Consider the following 27481-nt stretch of genomic DNA (forward strand, 5'->3'; position numbering starts at 1 on the left):
AAGGTAAATGCAAAAATGGAAAGTCCCTAAAAACTGACAAAATCAAACATTGTCAACCAACGAAAGAAAAACATCTGTCATATACCTGATTTGGTTCATGGATTTTCCTAAGAAAATGGTAGCTAAACCTAGTTGTTTATAGTTGCTATATTGACAAAATTGGATGAGTAACCCTAACAGACATAATATGGTTAATATGACAATAATTGGGATCAAGCAGCCAAACCAGGGTAAACACACATCATAACTGACTCCATATTTTCAAACAAACACAAATAAATCTAACAAAGATGCCAACAAAAAAGTTATAGTTGATAGAAAATTTGACAAAGACGCAATGAATTTATACCTCAAAACTGAGTACTCCGCTATTGCTTGGATTGATTATTGTTGGCTAAATATCATGTGGCAAATATTTCATGCATATTCAGGTTTTTGGTATATATATACATAAATTTAGGGGCTTTTGGCCCAAATTAGTTCTTCTGATAGAAAAACAAACAATCATATTTTGTGATTTTTTAAATGTTTTATTCATTCTAAATTAGTTCATAACAATTGATGTGTTTCAGAATATCAGTTTAATATAACATATTTTATACAAAATCAAATCTGGGTAAAAATATAAAACATTTCCATAGGCAAACTTTCTAAAATTAAAATCATTTCTAAAAATATTAGCATATAACTCAATGGGATTTACTTTGTACAAAATTAAAAAAATATTAATCAGATATAACAAGCACGTACCAACACATTCATACATTAATTATCTTGAATTATATAACAATGGAATAGTGTATAGTACTTTATATAATTCAAACAGTAATAATTATGCTTGGTAATACATCTAGTCGCTGAATTTTAATATTTCAATGTCAATTTATCAATTCATGTTAAATTTAAATGACCTTATCAAAAAATTAAAAACATTATATAATAATGATGTAGTGTAAAATATATTTTATAAAAAGTTAAAAAAAACAAGAGGCTCTCAAGAGCCTGAATCGCTCACCTGTAATTTTTTGCTTAAATCTTTCATCAATGATTATTTTTGTTTTTTAATATATATTAATGAGTGGCTTAAAAATTCCATTGAGATGTTCTTTGTATCTGTCATATTTTCTTCAAAAGCATAGAAATACATTTTACCCTTATGTTCCATTTTAGCCATAGTGGCTATGTTTCTTGACGAAAAAGAAAATAAAATACAAAATTTATACTAGATACTCTGAAACTCATTCAGCCCAAGTAAGGCTGAAATTGATTCAGCAGTTTTAAAGGAGAAGATTTTTTAAAGTAAGCAAACTAGATGAACAAATTGTGAAAAATTGTCTTTAAAGGGCAATAACTCCTTAAGGACACATTTCACAATTTTGGTCATATTAACTTATTTGTAGATCATACTTTGCTGAACATTTTTGCTTTTCACAGTTTATCTTTATCATTAATAATATTCAAGTTAAAACCAAAAACTGCAAAATTCCTTAAAATTACCAATTTAATGGCAGCAACCCAACAATGGACTGTTAGATTTGTCTGAAAATTTCAGGGCTGATAGAACTTGGCCTAATGAACATTTTAAGCTCTCATCAGATTTGCTCTAATTGCTTAAGTGTTTGAGATATATTAGCCAAAAAACTGCATTTTACCCCTATGTTCTAATTTTAGCCATGGCGGCCATGTTTTTTGACAAAACAGAAAATAAAACACAACCTTTATTCTAGATACCCTAAGGATCATACAGCTTAAGTTTGGTTGGAATTGGTTCAGTAGTCTCAGAGGAGAAGATTTTTTTAAAGTTAGAAAACATGATATACAAATTGTGTAAAATTGTCCTCAAAGGGCAATACTCCTTAAGGGGTCAATTGACAATTTTGGTCATATAAAACTTATTTGTAGATCTTACTTTGCTGAACATATTTGCTGTTTACAGTTTATCTTTATCATTAATACTATTCAAGATAATAACCAAAGACTGCAAAATTTTCTTAAAATTACCAATTTAGAGGCAGCGACCCAACAATGGGTTATTAGATTCATTTGAAAATTTCAGGGCTGATAGAACTTCACCTAATGAACACTTTTACCCCTTGTCAGATTTGTTCTAACTCCTTTGGTTTTTTAGATATAAGCCAAAAACTGCATTTTACCCCTATGTTCTATTTTAAGCCATGGCAGCCATGTTTTTTGACAAAACAGAAAATAAAACACAAACTTTATTCTAGATACCCTAAGGATCATTCAGCTTAAGTTTGGTTGGATTTGGTTCAGTAGTTTCAGAGGAGAAGATGTTTGAAATAGTTTACACCAGACGGACGACGACGACGGATGACAACGACGGACGCCAAGTGATGGCTAAAGCTCACACTTCCTTCAGAACAGTGAGCTAAAAAGGGCATGCATTTAAGAAATTGTAGTTCCAAAGAAAATCAAATTTTAAACCATCACAGAACCATAATGGTTTAATTAAATGTGAACAATTTTTTATGTTTATTACTGAGGATGTTTACATAAAAGGTTTGGTGTTGAGTGAACAATCAGTATTCAGATTAAGTCTGGAGGCTAATAAACGCCTAACTAGGTCACCTTGCAAATGAACCTTATTTTAGCGACATTTACACAATCGGTTGGTTTTAAAAATGTGGCATTGAAATATGTTATCATTTGGTGACAATATGAGGAAAAATAGTAATGACATTCTGTCTTCACAATAGATGGCCCAATAATAAACATACTTATTTGGATCATCTGTTACAGTTGACCATTTTCAACAATAATTATACCATCCACACAATGTTTTCTGACATACCAAAAACAAAAAATCAACAATAAATTCTATCAAAACATAAAAAAACATTTCAATTCTAACATAACAAATGAAAATAAACTTGTATAAATTGATCAACATTTTATGGCTTATAGTATGTATCACAATAGTTTAATAAAAAGTCCCTTGTCCTACTTTGTGCACTGTGGAATAATTCAGAACTTTGGTCACAAATAAGTAATGAAGTCTAAACATCTCTTTAATAATAGCTTAAAAATAAATGACAGTACAGAATTTTCAGAACTTTCGACAACAAATTGAAATTTTGGATTTTTCAAATGCTTTTCCCTAATTTATATTGTCAGGTTGGTCAGTAAATTGTATCTAGGCTTAAAAGGTAATTATGTTAATGTGATATTACTGCGTTAATTAGTTACTAAACAGACACATACAGAGTGGTCTTTCTTGTTTACAGAATTTGTTAAAAAAATTCTACGAGCACTATAAGCTGCAAAAATTTGACTGATAAGAGAAATAGTTTGTGAATAAGAAATATTATATCACTGAATTAGCTTGTATCAGAAGTATTGTAAGAATCTGGTATAATAAAAAAACCTTTGTAATTTCAAAATCTTAAATGTGACCTATGTGAGCTTGATAAAATTTTGTTATTTGGAGAAAAACATTTAGTGACCAACTACATGTTCTGTGCCTGTGCTACAAGACGGTGTCAGTTTTCATGTGAGTAACATATACAATAATAAAATACTTGAATATCTATATAAGAGGTAAATGAGCATAAAAATTAAAATATAAATGGTTTTATCTTTAAACTTGTGACACTACTGTACAGTCTTAATAGTAAATTTACATACAAGTGCAAAAATCAATAAGATTTCCTTGAAACAATTGAGATATTAACAATCTAGAAATCCTTAAGAATTTCATAACATTAACCCATATGCCAAAATTTCTGTAATATTCATATGTACGAATTATTTTTAAGATTTTGAAGAAATTTTGGACAAGAAAAAAAATGTTGTAGGTTATTTTGATTTTTTTCTTGTAAAAATAAAACACACACAGTTGTCAAATATGGCACATACTTCATATTTTTGGGAAAAAAATCTTCCTTTTTTTACCAAAAAATATCAAATTTCAAGAGCACTAATTCATATCAATTTTAAATAGATATTGAGCAGGATTTCTGCATTGTCATTATGTGGAAAATCATTTTAATTAAGAACTGCAATTGCATAAAATTCATATGGGAATTCCCAACTTCCCCAAAAATACATATGTAGGGCCCTCCAATGTGTACTATTTCTGATAATCAATGACATTTTCAAAAATAATAATGTGGGCTTTTTTACAACAGTCAAAACATCCTTACAAAAATAATGTTCTGTTATGATATCAGAAATTTTATTTAAAAAAAGATAGGTTAATTTATAGTCACAAATAGGATAGAAGTGAGCACTTTTCGTGTAATACTTGTCATGGAACGGTTATTTATACATTAATATTATTTATTGACAGCAATAAGAAGGTTTATGTTATTCTATATACATATACTTTGATGAGGCATACTAAAGACTTGTCATTATAAAGTTTCTTTGGTAATTTTCATCTCAGTCATATACATGTATATTAAAATATTGAATATTCATTTTCACAATTTCCAAAAGAACATAAGAGCATTTTGGCCTTTTTGATAGAAAATGTATCATTTACTTAAAGTTTGGTAGCTCTATTGGCCTTATATAGGATTTTCAGAATTTAAAAAAAAACCTCACCCTTATGTTCAATTTTATGTACAAAAAGCCATGTCAGTTGGTCAGCAAGGATATCTAGTATAATTTTCCGCTCATCTGAGCCAAAAGATCAGGATAACTTTTCTCATTACTTTGCATCAGATTTCCTTGCATTATAAAATCTTTTTCTGGCAAAATGAAAACAATGGTGACAGATGTATTTTGTGTTGGTCCCCACAATTACTTGCAGACTTTAATGAAAACTTCAGCCTAATATAAAGGTCATCTGTAATTTTCATATGGTTTGAAAGATCCTTACACTGAAATAATGGTTTTTAAATGATACGAAATACAAGTTGGTTACAGCTAAATAGATCTAGATTGTGGGTTTTAAAATTTGTTTAAATGCATAGCAAAATCAGAGAAGTGATATATAGAAATATTTGACTATGTAATCTTCTCATGGGAATTATTCTATTCAGATTTGATTAAGTAGTGAGGTCTATTGTGCCAACAAGGAGCTACATAAACACATACAGATTTGTTTCTAACTTTCTACCTCAAGTATCTAGAAACAGGATAAAAACTCAACTAACAATGTCAATTTCCCTAAAGAGTTGTGGATCTGAAAAGGACTGTAAAATTGTGCTTTTAAACTTTAAACATCGATAAAGAAAAATCCTTGATGGAAATTTGTTAGACCAAATTATTTTTTATTTTATATTACCCACAATTCCAATAATTTGTTCATGCATTTCGTTGACATGTACTGAATGACCTGAATTATCAGCCAGTATCATATTCAATTTGCTATCGTCTTGACAATATGATCAAATAAAAGTAAAAATAATTTTAACTATTTTTATATCTATATTGTCTTACCTGAAAAAAAAATCTCTGAAAAACCTCAAACTAAAATGGTAAATAAACTCCTCTTTGTCTTTAATATATACCCAGATATTGAAACATAACAGGTTTTTATAATAATCTAAACTATGCTTAAATAATCTGAAAAAATCTGGACTAGTATTTTGCTATTCACTTTCTGTCTGACTAGAGAGAATAAAGCAATTGAAATTAAAAACTCCACAGTTAATTGTTTTCTATTCTAAAGAACTATAAAATTATTGTGACCCTTCCCATGGTGCAACACTGTTTGTCTTTGGTACATTTAAACTTTTAGTTTGTGTAACCTCCATTTTCCGTTTATCTACATTAACTCCATAGTGTTTAGGGACTTCCAGATTGCTCTTCCGACGATTGATTCCACTATTTACACTCATTCTAGTTGGTTCCTCTGATCGTCGCCGTACAGATCCTGGTGAAAGACCGCTAAAAATAATGATAAATAAATAATTAAATTTAACTTATAATTGATGATTACAGGTTTCCAAATAAAGTAATAATAGCATAACTAATTGAAAGAATAAAAAGTATAAAAGTCCTACATGTAACCTCTTCTCTATTCTTTTTCATTAAGTATTTAAATGTCAAACATTGCTTTTTTCTCATTTTCCAGACATGCTGAAATCATTAAAAACTCATTTAAGAATATATAATGAGCTTTTATTATAACTGAATATTAATGAAATGTTTGTTAAACAAACAAAAAAACCATCAATAAACCTACATAAACATGATGTGAATCTTTTAAGATCTAAAAATAAAAACCTTCAACATATACAGAGATAAATAAAAATATAAGACTTTGGACTATTGTTAAATATCAATAATTAGGGCTTCATTTAATTTGATTCTTTCTTGAAATCAAAGTATATGCAATGATAAGCACATTTTGGCTTTGAAGTGATATAAAAGTGAATACAGATACAGATATTAGGATATAAATAACAGATCAATCAATATAAAATTATACAAAATTATATATGTAAGGTTAAGTATATATCATTAGTATGCCTTTTCTATATACAAAAATGTACCTTAAATATAAGCAAAATATTGTATTCAATACACAATCATAATCTCTCCACCAAAATCATTCTGATAAGAAAATGAAACAGGAAGTAAACAAAGCAAATTTAATTGAAACCTCTCTACAAATGAAAGGAATGCCTAGCACTAATATGAAGTTAATACTCTATTGCTTGTCATAAAGTGTTATTTCTGTTAATTTTACTGTATTTCAACATTAATGAAAAGTAAATTTTCTCCTTGTTTAAATAATTCACAAACAAGAATGTATACACTGGGATGCCTTGCCTGCTTAGCCAAATATGACTGAATTTTATATCAAAGATTAAGGTCTTTACATATAAATAATCCATTAAAATAATGTTGAGGTCAGATAATTCCTGTCAGATACTAGGCATGTACCTCAACATGTACACCTTTATACAATCATTCAATTGACATAACTTATTGAAATAAGAAGATAGTTCAACTATTACTTATAGTATCTGAGAAACAGAGGTAATCACAAAAACTACATATTGCCCAAAGAACCATGAAAATGATGTCAAGGTCAGATGAGCCCTGCTAGACAGACATCTACAACTTACAATCATCATTTCTATCGAATATAGTTGACCTACTTCTGCAGAATCTGAGAAACAGACCTAATCCAGAAAACTAAACATTGACCAATGCATAATGAAATTGACTCAAATTAATGAGATTAAGTTCAGATGAACACTGCCAGACATACATGTACACTTTCAATCATTTAAAAAACCAAAAATAGTTGACCTATTGCTTATAGTATCTGACACTTGAATTTATCACAAAAAATTATTACTGATCACTGAACCATGACAATAAGGGCATGGTCAGATGAACCCTATTGGACAGACATATAGGGTTATACAAATAGCTATATTGTCTCTGCAGGATTTGCATCCCAATATCTTACCTTCTATGTCACTCGCCACAGGTGAGACGAAATGAATTGAATTAAGGATCGTTAACCAAAACCTACACTCAGTTCTAAGGACGTCTTAAATGCCAATAATGTTAATAGTATAACAGATGGCTTAACAGTTACCATGAAACCTTTCTTACACTGAATATAGAGTTCTTGTTGTAAGATATGAACAGATGCAAGAAGACATTTAAATCATTTACATCTAAAGTTTACTTTCATTTTATATCTAACTTTTACCATCATGTTGATTGTTTATACAGAAGACTAAAGACTCTGATGATATTAAATACTTGTTCCAATATAATATTCTGTGTTCATGCTTCTACTGTAGTTTCTCTATACATCATAACATAGAATTATATATGATGCAGAGTCATGCAACAAAGGGAAGCAGCAGTTACAAATTTTACCTTGTTTCCAAGTGAACAATTTGTGGTTTCGGTTTGTCCTTTTCTCTGAAATTTTTCAAAGATGGAAATTTTATATTTTGTAGTGAAAATACTGTGATGTCCCTGATGTGAGAACTCCTCCTATGGTTTCTTTTTTCATAAACATTAAAATCCCCACTTTTACAGATATCTGAATTATATTGATGGATATATATATGGATACATAAATATAGATATATTGAAGATATGTTTTACAAAAAATTTAGAACAATATCAAGCAGAGCTTATTTATCAATAAATGAATATTTTAACAAGAGTAAAACACTGATATGTTTAGCCACCTTTACTGATCATGATTAAATTTATGTTGAAAGTCTTTAAGATCCAGATTTTACTAAAAGGTATCACATAGACTAAACATTATCATTGATCCATGAAAATGAGATCAAGGTCAGATGATCCCTGCAAAACTACATCCTACATGTTCACCATACAATCATTCCATACGCAAAGTATATTTGACATATTGCTTATAATATTGAAAAATTGACCTTAATACGAAAAACTAAATATTGACCAATTAATCATCAAATGAGGTCAAAGTCAGATGAACCCAGTCAGATGGAAATAAACATCTTACAATCAATCCATTCACCAAATATAGTTGACCTATAGCATAAAGTAGCAGAGAAACAAACCTATCCACAAAAGGCATTCACTAATGAACTATAACTAGAGGCTCTAAAGAGCCTGTGTCGCTCACCTTGGTCTATGTGAATATTAAACAAAGGACGCAGATGGATTCATGACAAAATTGTGTTTTGGTGATGGTGATGTGTTTGTACATCTTAATTTACTGAACATTTTTCCTGCTTACAATTATCTCTATCTATAATTAACTTGGCCCAGTAGTTTCAGAGGAGAAGATTTTTGTAAAAGATTACTAAGATTTACGAAAAAATGGTTAAAATTGACTATAAAGGGCAATAACTCCTAAAGGGGTCAACTGACAATTTCGGTCATGTTGACTTATTTGTAGATCTTACTTTGCCGACATTTATCGTTTTTTACAGTTTATCTCTATCTATAATAATATTCAAGATAATAACCAAAAACAGCAAAATTACCTTAAAATTACCAATTCAGGGGCAGCAACCCAACAACGGGTTGTCCGATTCATCTGAAAATTTCAGGGCAGATAGATCTTGACCTGATAAACAATTTTACTTCATGTCAGATTTGCTTTAAATGCTTTGGTTTTTGAGTTAAAAGCCAAAAACTGAATTTTACCCCTATGTTCTATTTTTAGCCGTGGCGGCCATCTTGGTTGGTTGGCCGGGTCACGCCACACATTTTTTAAACTAGATACCCCAATGATGATTGTGGCCAAGTTTGGTTTAATTTGGCCCAGTTGTTTCAGAGGAGAAGATTTTTGTAAAAGATTACTAAGATTTACGAAAAATGGTTAAAAATTGACTATAAAGGGCAATTTCTCCTAAAGGGGTCAACTGACCATTTCGGTTATATTGACTTATTTGTAAATCTTACTTTGCTGAACATTATTGCTGTTTACAGTTTATCTCTATCTATAATAATATTCAAGATAATAACCAAAAACAGCAAAATTTCCTTAAAATTACCAATTCAGGGGCAGCAACCCAATAACGGGTTGTCCAATTCATCTGAAAATTTCAGGGCAGATAGATCTTGACCTGATGAACAATTTTACCCCATGTCAGATTTGCTCTTAATGCTTTGGTTTTTGAGTTATAAGCTAAAAACTGCATTTTACCCCTATGTTCTATTTTTAGCCGTGGCGGCCATCTTGGTTGGTTGACAGGGTCACGCCACACATTTTTAAAACTAGATACCCCAATGATGATTGTGGCCAAGTTTGGTTAAATTTGGCCCAGTAGTTTCAGAGGAGAAGATTTTTGTAAAAGTTTACGGACGACGGACGCAGGACGACGGACGACGGACGCAAAGTGATGAGAAAAGCTCACTTGACCTTTCAGGTCAGGTGAGCTAAAAATGATGAAGTCAAGGTCAGATGAACCATACCAGATGGACATGTTCACCATACAATCATTCCATACATAAAATACTGATGATCTATTGCTTATAGTATCCGAGAATAGGACCTAACCATAAAACTTTGCATTGATCACTTATGTATGAAATAAGGTCATGGTCAGATGAACCCTGTCTGATAGATATGCATACCTTGCAATGATACTATATACCAAATATAGTTGTTCTATTGTTAAAAAAAAGTGAGAAAATCAGGTAATAAAAAGAGTAGTGGTTTGAACCATGAAATCATGGTCATTGACAAATTAAATATTCTACAAGGAAACTTCAGGACATAAGGTATCCCCTGTATCAGTATACAAGATTGAAGTATCCAGATCTTCTACCTTCTGAAATATAAAACTATATACATTAGTTTATACTGCCAGATTAGCATCCCTATGAATTACATTGCAGGCAAAACAAAAATGAATAAAAGACCTGATACTAATCATACATCTTCCATGCAGTATATACTAATTGCTGATGCTTCCATCGTTTTTCACCTTTATTGTACTTTTGTATTTATCTAAGATAAAGCCTTCTAACAGGTCTGATTTTCATTTAAACTACTCACAATCCACAAGTTTCATTTGAGAATTTCTTTTAGCTTTACTACATTTTATAGAAATATTTTCACTTTAACATAAAAAGGTATTTTTTTCTTCTTTTAATTTCCTTCTATTAAGCTTTTCAATCTTTTATCTTTCTAATTCTTTTAATTCTGCAAAACAAGGTAAAATTTGTAATGAAGCAAAAGCTACTACAAGTCAACTGGAATTCTAGTCCTTCAATACACACCAGGGCTTCAGGGCTTATTGTTAATTACATCAGAAGCCTGTTGACAAATTTTCTTGCAAGTTGTCAAATCTATTTAAATTGCTGTAAGAGCTTTTTATACACTGACAGTTGTTAAAATCAAGTCACTCAGTTTGAATTAAAGGTTGAAGTATAGCTACCTGACTGGAACTGTTTCATTTGTGCAATTTCCATTCCAAAAATAAAAAGCTTTCGTAACAATCTAAATAGAGATGATTAATTGTTCACAGATGAATGGTTTCTGCTTTGATTTGTCATTATCAAAACATTTTGATATAAATGGTGTGATACCTCATAAATTTGAATTTTTTCGTAACCATTCCAATGCAATTTTGACAACAGTTGTTGATAAAATGGAAAACATTTCACATTTATATAAAAAAAAAGTTATGTATTACCTTATATCAAACCAAAAACAACTCATTTCATTCAAGTGTTATTGAAGCTGTTCAAAAATATTTTTTAGCTGTTGAATTAGAAAAGATATCCTGATAAAACAGACTGATTCAAGCTACTACCTTAAAGTCATCTTATGTTCAAACTGAGTAATTCCAAATTGAACAGCTATCAGTAGTTTAAAGGCTCTTGTAACAGCTTAGATAGAATTGATCATTTGTATAAAAAGATGATAAAATGAGGAAGTCTTTAGTATAAACAGATATACTAATATTAATTTATTAATGTCCACCACAACATGCATTTAAATTTGTAAATTCCCAATCACTGAAATCTTAAGAATGTGTTAATGCTTTATGTATTAACTATCATGTTAGTTCTAACCAGTTGCAGTAATATAAATGGATATATATACCAAATTATTCTGGTTTGGAATGAACTACTTCCATGGCTTTTGTCCACAGTGACTCTAGAAGAAATCTTTAAACAACAAAACTGACATTGAAATAAAATAAGTTGAACATGATGATGGATATGTTCCAATTGTGGTACAATCCTGTCCCCTTTTCCCCAAATGTGAGCTACCAAATTAGACTTTACATGAACAACACGACTGGAGCCACACGTGGAGCAGGATCTGCTTACCCTTCCGGAGCACCTGAGATTACCCCCTGTTTTTGGTGGGGTTCGTGTTGCTCAGTCTTTCTAGTTTTCTATGTTGTGTTTTGTGGACTGTTGTTTGTCTGTTGGTCTTTTCTTTTTTTAGCCATGGCGTTGTCAGTTTATTTTAGACGTATGAGTTTGAATGTCTTTCGCCTCTCTTGATAATCATAATTAATTGAAAATTCTACCTTGCCTAGCACTTAGCTTGTAGGACTGAATTCAATTAAAATTACTTGTTTTTTCTTTACTCCACCTTCTTTAAAGGAGAAATACCATCATTGGTCAGGGTTTTGTTATCAGTAGAATTGTGTTCAAATACTAAATCTGACAAGAGTTTATAGACAACCTTATGTAGACCTATGTAAGTCAGTAAGACCTATGTTTCATAAATCTATAAGTCTTATGTGATCATCTTTGTGAATGAACTGTTGACACATAGATATGTCTTGCCTTTTTAAAAAATTTTGATAGTATAATGCAAATATTAAATCCAAATGGTAATATCTAACATATAAACTATGCAAAACATTCAAAGTCAATATACCATGATTTAAGGTGCAGGACCAAATAATTTCTATAGAAATGAGAAATGGCAATGCTTATAAAACTGCATACCAAAACCATTAACTTATCATAAGTGGTTCCCTAAACACTAACCTAAACACAAACTTAAACTTGTAAACAATGTAAAAGTTTCAAAGTCAATGAACCTTGGGTGAGGACAAATAATCTCCTTTGAAAAGAAGACTTGCAAATGCTAATACTATCATTGGCTTAACATCAGTGGTTCCTGATCTAATAACAAACTTAACATGTAAAGTATGCCAAAAGACCATGACTTAGGGAGCGGAGCCAAATGATCTCCATGAAAATGAGATGTGCCAACACTTATGCATCCCAAATATCACTGACCTTCCACTAGTGGTTCCCCTTAAACTGACCTCTCACAAACTAATACATGTTAAGTAAGCAAAAGTTTCAAAGTCAATAGACCATGACTGAGGGGGTGGTTCCAAATAATCTCCATGGAAATGAGATGTGACAATGCTAATACAACTGCATACCAAATATCATTGACCTACCACTGGTGGTTCCTTTTATACTGACTTAATCACAAACTAATACATTCTTGCCGCCGCCACCTAAACATCATATCTAAGTCTCGCTTTTTTACTCAGGCAAGGCGAGACAAAAATCAGATGGTTATTCTAAGGAATATACTTAGTACTTTGACAAAGATAAATACCAATTTATGCCCTATAAAATGGAATCCCGTTTTTTTAACTCCTGGATTTATTATAAAATATTTAGGGTGACACAATAAATAACTGTATTTATCTTATGCATAACACTACCAATGCTAATTTTTCCAGAAAAAAGATTTCTTTAATTCTTGAGTAATTCAAACCAGACTAACAAGTCGAATAAATTTTTTATAACAACACGTTGATTAAATTGTTGTGTGTGATATTTTTGGCAAATCTATTCCAAATATTATACCTGCAAAATTTTCATACAATCATGAATAAACAGATTTTATCAAATTACCCCATTAACTCTGATAGTAATCCACTCTGGATTAGATTTTGAAATTTTTACTTACTGCAGTTGGTTAACATCATAATTAATGGGGTATTGAGGTAGAATCTAATTATAACATGCTGCTGCAGAATATTGTACTGAAAGATTTTTGGGATTTTGGGATGATTATGATATGTGGTCTGCTTTAAATAATTAGAATTTCATTTTGCTGAAAAGATGCTGCTATATTTCTCTGATTAGATCAGATTACATTAAGCAAACTACTCTCTAAAGATATATGTGATGGCAGGCTTGGTTACATGGCAACAAAACAAAAGCTTTCACCGAAAAAAACAAAGGCTGATAACAACTTACACAACAAATGCTATAAATTTTCCATCACAACATAAAACCTTTTCAAAGAAAAATAAAAACAACATTGAAGATGTATGATCTTATGGATAACATAAAAATTGGTTTTGTACTGAAAAATGTATGGAAAGGAATCGGAAATGTTTAGACAACGGATTTATTTCAGCATGTTGTTTGCTGCCCTGCAAGCAGGGATAACAACATTGTATTGGTGTTTTCAGTCTAAGAAAAAACTAGTAAAATTTGTAAGGTGTATATTATAAATGATATGAAAAGACTGTGCATTGAAAAAAGTGCTCTGAAAATGAGAAACATCAAATGAATTTTGACAAGGGGGGTCACTCTTACCTTGTCATTAAACTAGAATCAGATCCTTTCAAAAGTTGTCTATTTGATAGATAAGAATGTGTAGTATTTGCCTTTTTAAAATGCTAATAAGTAATTGAATTACAAGAGTAAAAGCTTAAAAGGGAGATGTAAACATCAATGAGACGGCAACGCAACAAATAGTTTGTTTTAAAATAAGAAAACAAAATTCATCTTTGAAATGTATTGTATAAAAAAAACATCCTTTTCTTTATTAACCAGTAACATTAAATTCTGAAATCTGAATCATCTTAAAAATAATTTTACAATAACCATGATAATGTTTTGAACACAAAGGCATGCCTAAGATCAGAATTTAAAAACCATGTAAAATCATTGGAGTTGATTAGTTTTTGCATTTCTTCATTCATCCCCTTTACATTTATCAATTAAAATTAACACACACTCAGACAATTAGTTTATACAGAATAACAAACAAACCTACCACAAAATTGTTCAAACAATTTACCAAAGAAAAGACAAAAAAAAAGACAAAATGTCATTTATCATTTATACAATGTCTTTTAAAAATTAGAAAATTTGATTAACTTCTAAATAACAACAGACTTCTTAATATTGACTACTACTTAACATCATGCACATTCAGTAAAGAAATATCAAATGACAAATATTCTTACCGGAAATGGAATGTTCTAAGCATTTGTAGAAAGTTTAACATTTAATATTAAAATAAACTGTTATCACAGAGATATGTCTCGCTTATTTGTAATTTTGATTATGCAAATGTTGAAATTCAAATGGCAATACTTAACAAGTTAGGCTAATATTCAAAGTCAATGAACCATGACTGAGGTACACCGTACATGGCTAAACCATCTCCATGTAAATGAGATGCGCCAATGCTAATACAACTGCATACCAAATATCATTGACTTATTATAAGTTGTTCCCTTTAAACAAACCTAAACACAAACATTAACTTGTAAACTATGTAAAAGTTTCAAAGTCAATGAACCATGAAGAGAGGGTGGAGCTATATAATCTCCATGGAAACGATACTTACAAATGCCAATAAATTTGCATACCAAATATCATTGACTTAACATTAGCAGTTCATCTTAAACTGATCTTGTCACAAACTAATACATGTAAACTAAGCAAAAGTTTCAAAGTCAATAGGCCATGACTGAGGGGATGGGGCCAAATATTCTCCATTGAAATGAGATGTGCTAATGCTTATACAACTGAATACCAATTAACATTGGCCTACCACTAATGATTCCCCTTGAACTGACCTAATCACAAACTAATACATGTTAACTAAGCAAAATTTTCAAAGTCAATAGACCATAACTAAGGGGGCTGAGCCAAATAATCTCCATGGAAATGAGATATGCCAATGCTTATACAACTGTATACCAAATATCATTGACCTACCACGAATGGTTCCCCATTAACTGACCTAATCACAAACCAATACATGTAAAATAAGCAAAAGTTTCAAAGTCAATAGACCATTACTGAGGGGCAGGGCCAAATAATCTCCATGGAAATGAGATGTGCCAATGCTAATACAACTGTATACCCAATATCATTGACCTACCATGTATGGTTCCCCATAAACTGACCTAATCACAAACTAATACATGTAAAATAAGCAAAAGTTTCAAAGTCAATAGACCATGACTGAGGGGGTGTGGCCAACTAATCTTCATGGAAATGAGATGTGCCAATGCTTTTACAACTGCATACCAAATATCATTGACTTATCATAAGTGGTCCTCTTAAACCATCCTAATCACAAACTTTATCATGAAAACTATGTAAAAGTTTCAAAGTGAATAGACCATGATTGAGGGGACAGGGCTAACTAATCATAAGTGGTTCCCTTTAAACTGACCTAATCACACACTAACAAATAGTTGACAATGCTGACTGCTGACGGAAACAGCATACCTAAGTCTCTAATGATTCCTATGCAGATAAATAAGACAGAAACATAAGACACAGGTAAACTAGTAGATCCATTATATATTTTTACCTATAGAATAGAAACAGTGCATTTCAAATTTGCTGTTTTGAGTGATGGAATTACTTTGAATAAATAAGATATAAAAAACTTCTTCTAGGCACCAGTCTTAACAATTAATCACATGCCAATTAACCAAGGTCAGTGAAAAACTTTTTGGATCGGTAAAAATGTTCTTTATAAAAATATTTAAGTACCTGTTAAAAGTCTATTCTGGGTTTGTAAGTGAACAATAATTTTTGTGAAGGCTGAGACAGGGACCATATAAGACATTTCAACCAAAAATCAATACTTAGAAGTTACTATATGCTCCAACAATATGTAGGTGCTGTATATATACTGTAATCTCCAGATAAAGTTTTGATCGATTATTACAAAAATTCTGAACCTTAAAATACAATTTTGCAAACAGCATACTTATTTCTTATATTATGGGATATTTTCTGAGAAAAGAAATTTCTTTTTGGCTAAATACCTTTCACTCAAAATAGCAAATACAGTTAGAGAGAAAATACAATACCATTACACTAAACTGTAGGTTACAGAAGAAACACAATTTGAAGTGAATAGATTTTCCAAAGTGTTTGTGGCATGTTCAATGCCAAATTTCCAAGGAAAGCAAGCAGGCAGAAAAGAGCCTTTTTACATAGGTTTGAACTATTCCATCATGACCTTGGCAAATTACAGGTCCATGGATTTAAATGCAAGCCTTGGGCCTTCAGGTGACCTGAATGTTAAGCACTGGTCATGTTCATTCATTGAAGAAAAAGCTGAAAAAGCTGAAAAAGCTGAATCTAAAAAATGCTTATTTTTACTTGTCCTTTCAAATGTTGAGCCAACTAGAGAAAATTAGTCTTGTGCATGCCCCGTACATTACTGAAAGACAGGGTGTAAAATGAGAGAATTGTTACACATTTGTTGCATCTTTAAGACCCAAGCAATCCTTCAATAGTCAAATGGACAAACCAAGTACCCCAAAATTAATACTAAAGGTTAATTAAGTTCAAAATTAATTAATAATTATTTTGTGAACAGCCAAACAAAATCAAAATCCTTATGATATGCTCATGTTGTGTGTATCTACAAACATCATACTTAAGCATAATAATCGTAGTTTGAAAAAGAGAGAGAGCTTAACAAATCAAACTGAAAGAGACCTTAGCGAAACTATATATCCTTCGTGGATAGAAAGGGGGAAGGAATAAATGGATTGAAGACAGATGGACATAGGAAAACAAATATGATTTTTTTATTTTTCAATGATAGTAAATTAGGATCGGGTTCAAAGCACATCTTGTCACTGCAGGGTTTGAACTCACAATCTCAGTGTTGACAGGCTAGTGATCACTGTAGATTGTGTACTCCAACCATTCGGTCACTGAGCCCCCCACACCAAACAATATATCAACTAATCCCAATAAGACATTAATATTTATTGGTGTTCATTTTGTGCCGGTCAGATTGCAATAATTACCTTGAATTAGTTCGTGAGGATTTGTGTGAATCTAAATCCTGTAGATTTCCTGTGCTGAACGAATGATGTGCCACATGGACTGGTGATGATTCTCCACTGATGTCTGAACTCACATCCCTATCACTGGAAGAACTACCATGACGACGATTTATCTTTGGACTTGGTGTTGAAGGTCGTTTCTTTGGTCCTCCAAAGAAAAATCTACAGAAATTAGAAATTGAATAGAATAAAACAAATCCATGCAAATCATGCCATCATTGTCATCTTAAATAATGAAACAGAAAATAAATGCATGGTGTACAGATCTCCCAAACACAAAAGATATGACATATAAAGACAGAAATTCTAGAGTGGACACTCGTATAAACATTATAATCAACTTAAATTTTCCACCTTACCAAAATTGTAAATGCAGAAAACAAGTGAAATTATATGGTGCACACTTTTTATAGATACATAAATTTAGCTCAAGCAGTTTATCTGAGAACGTAGGAAAAGAGAGGTGTAAGATACCAAAGGGAAATTCAAACTCATTAATCGATGAAAAACTGACAAAGCCATGGCAAAAAACTAAAAACGACCAATAGATAAACAACAGTATACAAAACACAACACAGAAAACTAAAGACTGAGCAACATGAACCCAACCAAAACCAGGGTTAGGGTGGTACATAACACTATAGGGAGATAACTCTGTAAAAATCAGCTGAACATTTTAATCACGTTCTATTGTTATTCAGATAAATTGTTAAGCTTCTCAATGATCAAAATTAGTCTTTTTCAAACTGCTATATATCCCATGAAATTTTTCCGATAAATTGTGTGGTTCAAGTTTTTTGAAATTTTTATATTTTTGTCAAAGAGTCAAAGCAAATGTTTAGTCAAAATTTTATGAAAATTAAACGAGCCAAATTTATTTTAGTCAAAGTGTTTGGTACCACCTTAAACCTAATTCTTTCTTGAGGATGATTTAAATGTTTCTCAATTAAATTTCCACTAAGCAGTATGTCAGTATAGTCTGCCTGGAGCAGCTGGATACGACTGCAGAGGTCGAACTCTGAACATTTGGGTCAAGTATGGACACAATATTTAAGCTTGATACAGCTCTGAATTTGGATAGTGATTAAATATTTGACACATTATAGATTTCTGACACAGAATAAATGTGGTCAGATAACTTTAAAATTTGAAATGGGACATTTAATCTACTTAATGGTCCAATATCCAAAATCTAATTCCATGGTTAGATTCAGCATATAAAAAAAAAACCATGAATTCAAACAAAGTTTAATTTTGGACCCTTTGGACCTTAATATGGACTAATTTGAAAACAGGGCCCAAGATTAAAAATCTGAATTCACAGTTAGATTCAGCATATCATAGAACCACAAGAATTCAGTTTTTGATGAAATCAAACAAAGTCTAATTTTGGACCCTTTGGACCTCAATGTAGACCTATTTAAAAATGTCCAAATATCCAATATAGTAATACATTAATCCTCATTGAAATTGGTTAATAGATTTGTATTTATTTTCAATTGAAGATTTCTTGCTGTTGTGCAATACTTTGCTGTTGCACAATACTTAGTAAATCTGTTTACAAGCTAAATATAATAATTTACACACCCTGTTTGGTGTGTATCTCCTGCCATATCAGTATTGACCCCCCCCCCCCAAAAAAAATTTTTTTTTACCCCCCTCCAAAAAAAATAATATTTGAAGAGAATTTTCTTGAGGAAAAAAATCCCCCCCCCCCAAAAAAAAAATATTAATAATTTTAAAGAAATTTTCTTTTTGTAAAATGTGGTACAAATTAAGAGACATCCATACACTTAAACACAAGTTATTGTCTGAAAACTAGAAATACTTGTTTTAGACCCTTTTTGGCCCCTAATTCCTGAATGGTTTAGGCAATTACCCCCAAAATGAATCCCAACCTTCTACTTGTGGTATTGAACCTTGTGGTACAGTTTCAGAGCAATCAAAATACTTATACACAAGTTATTGTCCTGAAACTAGAAAATGCTTGTTTTGGCCCCTAATTCCTAAACGGTTGGGACCATCACCCCCAAAAACAATCCCAACCTTCCTTTTGTGGTATTGAACCTTTTGATTAAATTTCATAGAGATCCATACACTTAAACTAAAGTTATTGTCTGGAAACCAAATGTCTTCGGACGACACTGACGACGTGATACCAATATACGACCGCAAAAAAAATATTTTTGGTGGTCGTATAAAAAGCCTTGTTTTTGGCCCCTATTTGGCCTCTAGTTTCTTAACGATTAAAGCCACAACCCACAAAATCGACCCCAACCTTCTGTGTGTGGTATGGAACCTTGTGGTACAATTTCATAGAGATCCATTGACTAATACTTAAGAATTTGTCCGGAAACCAGAAAAACCTTGTTCCTCCCCCCCCCCCCCCCTCCCCCTTTTTGCCCCTTATTTCTTAGCGGTTTAAGCCATAACCCCCAAAGTCAAACCCAACCTTCCCTTTGTGGTATGGAACCTTGTGTTTCAATTTCATAGAGATCCATAAACTAATCCTTAAATAATTGTCCATTAACCAGAAAAAACCTTGTTTTTCCTACCTTTTTTTGCCCCTAATTCCTGAATGGTTTGGGCCATAACCCCCAAAGTCAATCCCAACCTTCCCTTTATGGTATGGAATCTTGTGGTACAGTTTCATAGAGATCCATACACTTTTACACAAGTTATTGTCCGGAAACTACAAAAATGCCTTTTTAGGCCCCTTTTTGACCCCTAATTCCAAAACAGTTGGGACCATAACCCCCAAAATCAATCCCAACCTTACTTTTGTGCTATTGAACATTGTGCTTAAATTTGATAGAGATCCATTTATTTATACTTAAGTTATTGTCCAGAAACCAAATGTCTTCAGACGACGACATGATAGCAATACTGTGAATTCATTATTATTCGTTGGATACCAAATTTCGTGGAGTTCGTGGGTACTGGTGAACCACGAAATTAAATGTTCAACGAATAACAAATTTTCTATAGGCTTATATGCAGACTTCGGCAAAACCACGAAATTAAATATCCACGAACATGTAAGTTTTCCTTAATCCACGAAAATTGGTACCCACGAAAATAAATGAATCCACAGTATACGAACGCAAATTTTTTGCTGTCGTATTAAAAGTACACACTTTACAATGAATCTTTAACCAAATATAGTTCACCTATTGCTTAAAGTAACTGACTAAATTATCACCATAAAAGTTGTGTCAATTTTATCAAGACTTTTTACCATGGAAATAGACAATTAAACTAAAATATGCCAGACAGAAAGGTTACACCAAATGTAACCTGGTTAATCTAGTTCTCTTACCTTCAGATATCTATTAAAAGCTTCATACAATTAGAAAATTATGTAGCCTATGAATAAAAATAGATGTCTCTCCTTTGAGACATGTGCTTCAGTCGAGACAATAATGACTCAGAAACTACTCTTTTTTATTCCAAAGGTAAATTTATATAACATGAATTCTAAAGAAAATTGAGAATGGAAACCCCATCAAAGAGCAAAAAACAGCCCAAGGCCTCCAATGGGTCTTCGACACAGAGAGAAAATCCTGCACCCGGAGGCGGGCTTCAGCTGGCCCTTAAACGATAATGTATACTAGTTCAGTGAAAAAGTTGTTTTTGAAGGATAGTCACTCAAGTTATCTACCATCAAGTAATAATTTAAACATTTTTACTGTACATTTGGTAAATTTAACTTTCTAAACCCAATTTTTCAGTAAAAACTACCACAAGATAACAGGGACTTTTATGATGTCATTTATCTGATAGAAGTGCATCTAGCCATTCCATGTTTTGACAGGAGAGGTATGCATTTTAGTTGCAAATTTTTATAAATTATCATCTTTTTTGTCTAATAGTTGATGTGTTTCCCTGGGTTTTAGTCTGTAACCCGGATTTGTTTTTGCTTAATCGATTTATGACTATTGAACAGCGGTATACTACTGTTGCCTTTTTATAGACTTTCTCAAGTCTCAAGTGTTTCAAAAGTGCTATAGTTGTGCTGTTTTCTAACTATTTCTAACTATTTATTTGCATGCTGCATGCTTAATTTCATTTATTACTGTATATGTTTTTATATTCAGTGAAAAGCTCACAAAAACTTATGTTCAAATGTTTGTCAATATGCTGAATCTACACAAACTTTTATTTACTTACTCATCTGTTTTCTCACTCACCTGCGTTTTGTAAGAGGTTGTTGTTTGGCTTTTTCCATTAAGTCTTTAAACTGATCTGATCGTAGATATCTTGGATAACTATCTTTTTTCATTAATACATATATATGTTCTTGTGCAGGTTCAAATACATAACGAGCTCTGAAAAAAATGAAAGCATGTTAATAAATTCTTATGTCAAATAATTACATCATGGTCATAATCCTTCCGTATTAATGGTTCTATATATACTATAAAAATAAGAGATATGGTATATGATTGCAAATGAGACAACTATATAAATAATGTGGAGGTAAGCAATTATGGTCACAGTAATGCCTTCAACAATGAGATAAACCTAGTCAACTATAAATGGCCCAGACATGAAAAATGTGAAACAAATCAAACTAGAAAACTAACGGCCTAGTTTATAAAAATTTAATTAACAAAAAACAAATATGACAGACATGAACCATACTGTATGTTGTCAAAAATCCAGGAAGGTGTTCTGCACCATCTTATTCATATGTGTAAATATAAAAAAAAAAAATTGTTAACACAGAGATATGTCTCGCCTTTTTGTTATTTTGATTGTAAAATGCAAATGTTGAAATCAAAATAGCAATACTTTAACATGTAAGTTATGCAAAATATTCAAAGTCAATGAACCATAACTGAAGGTACTGGGCCAAACAATCTCCATGGAAATGAGATGTGCCAATGCTAATACATATGCATACCAAATATTGTTGACCTAACAATAGTGGTTCTCCAATAACTGACCTAATCACAAACTTATACATGTAAACTAAGCAAAATATTCAAAGTCAATAGACCACAACTGAGGGGACAGGGCTAAACAATCTCCATGGAAATGAGATGTGCCAATGCTAATACAACTGAATACTAAATATAATTGACCTACCACTAGTGGTTCCCCATAAACTGACCTAATCGCAAACTAATACATGTAAACTAAGCAAAAGTTTCATAGTCAATAGATCATGACTGAGGGGTGGTACTGCAAGTTGAGTACTGAGTCTGAGCAATCACAAGACATCTTGTAAAGTTTTCATTGGTCCTGAATGGGAATGAAATATTTGCCTTTGGACATTAAGTAGATAATAAACAATCATATTGTCCACTGTAATTATGCAATTTTTTTTATGTATAGTTTCTACCCTTCAGTCACAGTTTTAAGATGGACACTGAGCTGGATCTTCCAATTCAAAATTCTATTGCAAATGAAGTTAAAATGCCATAGCCATTTCTCAACACAACATACTGAACAATATGCACATCTTGATGGATTTCAGAATGAACCATTTACAAGCCAATATTCAACAAGCACAGCAGGAAATTTCAACATTGCAGGATACTCCTGATGTTAACATTTCAAAAGTGGTTGCGACTAAAAAAAAGATTTCAGAAGGTATAGTCTTAGTTCAAGAGCACCAAAAATTGATCAAATTAGCAGATTTTTCTGAGTTGGGAATGTGTGTGATGAGGGAATGCATTTCAAATCAAATTGCAGAAGATTCTGAGGATAAGAAGCGAATGAATAGAGCCGAGAGAAGGTTAAGGCAAAAAATGGTCCAAGACCTGTCCCATACAACAGAGAGAGAAGCTATGAGGACAAAAACACAAGCTACAAACCTAGTTGATGTTGTACCTGTGGAAAGAGGAGTCATTGGAGCAAGAGCTGTCCAGAAAATGAGATGTCAAAGATAGGTACATCTAATGTTTTAATCTTAAATAACAATATGTTAATTTCCGACACAAAGACAGAAAATTATCTTCTTGAAAACAATAGTTTGCCTCGTCTCAGTTAAGAGCAAATAAAAAAAAACAAGAATGTGACGTCTGAACAGTTGTCATCTGAAACTGTTGTATACTTACCTGAGCCACCTGTAGGTAGATTAAAGATCAAATTAGATGCTAAATGTAAATTGATATGGGATAATCAATACATGCTTGATGTACTCAAAATGGTTATAAAATACCTTTCAAAAATAGACATATTAAAAATAAGAAATCTTCATCAGAAATTAGATAACAAACAAGAATTTGTCCATAGTATACGGATGCCCCACTCGCACTTTCTATGTTCAGTGGACCGTGAAATTGGGGTAAAAACTCTAATTTGGCATTAAAATTAGAAAGATCATATCATAGGGAACATGTGTACTAAGTTTTAAGTTGATTGGACTTCAACTTCATCAAAAACTACCTTGACCAAAAACTTTAACCTGAAGCGGGACAGACGGACGAAAGGACGGATGGACGGACGAACGAATGAAAGGACGCACAGACCTAAAAACATAATGCCCCTCTACTATCGTAGGTGGGGCATAAACATTTGTTTCATCAGAAATAACGAATTTGGTGCTAAAGAAATTAACACTAAACTTTTAATAGTCAACCCACTTATAGTAGCATTAAACGAGTAAACTGACAGCAGTCACATAAACCAACAATTATTTAAAAATTTTAATATGAAGATTGTAAAGTGGTTAAGGATTATTCAATAAAATGATTAGATTTTCAGATAGGATTTAAAAACAGCATATCATCAATTCGAAATATTTGAAGAACATCAACAATATTTTTTTTCATGGGTTTTTGATAATACATTAAAATATTTTGTTTTTGCAGTTCTACCCTTTGGAAAATCAACTGCAGGATTATAATTTCAAAAGTTTGAGAGAAGTTGTTAAAAGATTTTAGATCTCAAGGCAAGAGAACAATTATATTTTAGACGATGGTTTAGTGGATACAAAAGATTTTGTAACTGCTTTACAATGTAGCAAACAAGTTAAACCCCAGATAGGAGATTTGTGATTTTAAATAGCTCATGATGAATCTCATGGTGAGTGTTACAGTCCTTAACATTTTGAGCAATGTTACTTAAAACAAACAAAGGAGTAGGGGCAATAAGGCCCTTAGTTGGCCCAAATTTGGTGCAAATTGAAAAGTTACCATACATTTTCTCAAATTTGTTATAACAACACTTAGGTACAAGGTGTTCAGAAAATAAAAACAAATTTCACATTTAACAAGTTACCATGGCAACAAACCATAACAAAATTTCTTGACTTTCTTTGTTTTACATCAATTTAATAGTATGTATTAGATTGGGAAAGTATGTGTGCACCCAAGAAACAACTTTATATTTGGTGAGATTATGCCAATAAGTATAATAAGCTTCTCTTAAATTATTTTGCTGTTTCTTTGCTGCGCACAATGGAAATAACGATGAAAAACTTCATAAATTCTGCAATTTTCCTGAAAACATTGCATATTATGAGGTAACTGTGGCGTCATAACATCAATAATCTTCTGTATTTCATGTATATTTCTTAATTCTATGCATTTCCAAACATTATGTGCAAATATGAGATAGTTCTCAAAAACTTGAATTTCTTGAGCCAAAACCTGGCCTTAATGCCCCTAAATTCAGATATGAATGTTGAACATATTTAAAAGGTAGGCAGCATGACAAATGAAATAACATTCTACTGCAACTTCAATTCATGAGCTTTGTAAAGTGCAAAATGTTGACTAAACACTAATTGGATTCCAAGAGTTAAAATATTTTATTGAGCAGAGTCATGGATCATGACAATTAGGGTATTAGGCTGCCCCTCCTAAATACGCCTCTGGAAAAGTACTTTAGACAGATTTGCACCACACAATAATACTCAATATGAGAGATTCAATTCAAATGTATGGTGTTCAAGGACAAAATCTATTGACACGTTTACTCAGTTTTGTGTTAATGATGTAAACTGGCTAGCACTGCAATCTTATTCAAAATCTCTAAATAAATTAAAACAAGACAATGCAGAAGGACCTCGGATAGTCCCAGAATGGGCATCTGACCAGTATTGGCCTATTTTACAAAGAAATGGTGTATTTTTTATTTCGTGAGAAATATTCATTACTTACCTCAGATGTATTGTCAAGGAGGCAAGTAAAAATGGTGTTTTTAAGACAGGATTACTTAAACTAAAAGATAACTTTCAGATTAGTGTTTTGATTTAGTCATTCCATTTTGCAGGAATAAAATTGAGGCAGCCCCTACATCCAGTTCAGATATTAATGAATGATCCATTTAAAGGTACAGAAAACGGAGGTCTGATATTGGTAAAGACAGCTATATTACTGACAGTTAAGAAGAGACTTTCTGTATCTCAGAGTCTTGGTTAATAAACACTTTTGACTCATATTTGTATGTTTTCTTGCTGTCAGGGCTATTGGCAATTTCCCACTTTTTTCCCACTATATATCTAGTTTTTAATGTAGTTTGAACGATATAACTCGTTTTAGTTGGTTGTTCATGGGTGGTGGCGGGATAGCTGATTATAGGTTTTTTTTTATTCTTTGATATTTTTTAAACTTAACAAAAAATAAATTTAATAAACATTAAACCAGCATTTCATCAATTATAATTGTAATGATTTTCTTTATTTATGTATGCTTTTGCTTATGAGCTGTGTTCATGTACATTTTTTCATAATATCAAGATCTGGTGTCCATCTAGCTATGAATATATTCTTTGTTTTGTTTAAACCAATTTCAGAAGAAGAAGTTAAGGTTTTACATACATGTATTGTCATTATGAATTGTATGCATTGTAAGACTTATGACCTTGTTAAATGGTTTCCAAAAACACTCAACTGTAATTATAAATTTTTAATTTTCTACAAAAAGTCCCAATATTTTTTCAACCCCCGAAGGTGCAAATAACTGCTAATGAAATACATCAAGAACATTTCAACTTTACACTTCTCAGTATTAGGTTTTTGAGAAGTTTACTAGAAAAAAAAATAGAAAAAATGCAGGGAAAATATATATGCTTATTGATGTTATAACTAACACTCACTTTGCATTGGATTCTGAACTGGATCTCATATTTTGGTGGACTTGATCTAATGTTTTACTATCTACATTAACTTCACTTCTAGATCCTTTCTCTAAATATATTCTGAAAGTATCAATGTATATTACATTACCAAAAAGTGCACAAATCAGGCAAACTTTTTTCAAAATATTTCATTTCTGCAAGTAAAAATTATGAATATGTTTACATTTATTCAAACAAAACTCATTCTACATGTTCTAATAGCAGATTAATTTTTTAAAATTAGCTAATTTTACTTTGCACAACTTTTCAAAAGACCTTTATCTTTCTTACATGTCATTACAATCCACAAAGGTGACATAAAAAGTTTTTGTATATTACTGTCAGCATAAGGATATAAACACAAGTGCACACACTACAATGTCTAGACTACTTTCCTGATCATGATAGAATTTTAAATTGAACTCCATTAAGATCAAGGTCTTACTACAAGCATCACATAACTTCACATTATCAATGATCCATAAAAATGAGCTCAAGGTCAGTGAATAATGACGGATGGACATTTACACTTTAAAATCATTCCATACACTAAATACAGTTAACCAACCTATTGCTTATTGTTTCCAAGAAAAGACATAATCACAAATTCTTAACATTGACGTACGATTCATGGAAATGAGGTCAAGTTCAGATGAACCCTGCCAGACATAAATAAACACCATAAAATCTTTCTAAATACTAAATAAAGTTGACCTATAGCTAATAGTATCAGACCTAACCACGAAAACTTAAAGTTGATCACTGATCAATGAAATGCGTTCACAGTCAGATGAACATTGTCTGAGGGAATGTTTACCTTGCAATGATTCTACATACCAAATATGGTTATCCTTTTACTCATAATAACTGAACAAATTGCCTGATAAAAAGCACTTATTTTAAGC

At 31.6% G+C, this 27481-nt stretch overlaps 1 protein-coding gene across 10 annotated transcripts in view; it reads right to left on the bottom strand.

Moving 5' to 3' along the window:
* Nucleotides 1–509: 509 nt before the first annotated feature.
* The window catches only part of LOC127708602 (regulator of G-protein signaling 6-like), an 88730-nt gene continuing 61758 nt past the window's right edge, over nt 510–27481 (bottom strand). For 3 of the 10 annotated variants that reach the window (XM_052213620.1, XM_052213617.1, XM_052213618.1), the window contains exons 12-16: nt 26556–26657; nt 21695–21832; nt 17466–17666; nt 7816–7860; nt 510–5856 (exon numbers count right to left, since the gene is read on the bottom strand). In XM_052213620.1, coding sequence (XP_052069580.1) covers nt 5649–5856; nt 7816–7860; nt 17466–17666; nt 21695–21832; nt 26556–26657 — 694 coding nt within the window. In that variant the 3' untranslated portion in view covers nt 510–5648. Of the gene's footprint in view, nt 5857–7815; nt 7861–11494; nt 11560–13638; nt 13677–14584; nt 16868–17465; nt 17667–21694; nt 21833–26555; nt 26658–27481 lie in introns of those variants that run through there. The other 7 variants (XM_052213622.1, XR_007985316.1, XM_052213621.1 and 4 more) reach the window with 7 other exon arrangements.

Source organism: Mytilus californianus, unplaced genomic scaffold, assembly GCF_021869535.1.
Source record: "Mytilus californianus isolate M0D057914Y unplaced genomic scaffold, xbMytCali1.0.p SCAF_7, whole genome shotgun sequence".
NCBI classification, from domain to species: Eukaryota; Metazoa; Mollusca; class Bivalvia; order Mytilida; family Mytilidae; genus Mytilus; species Mytilus californianus.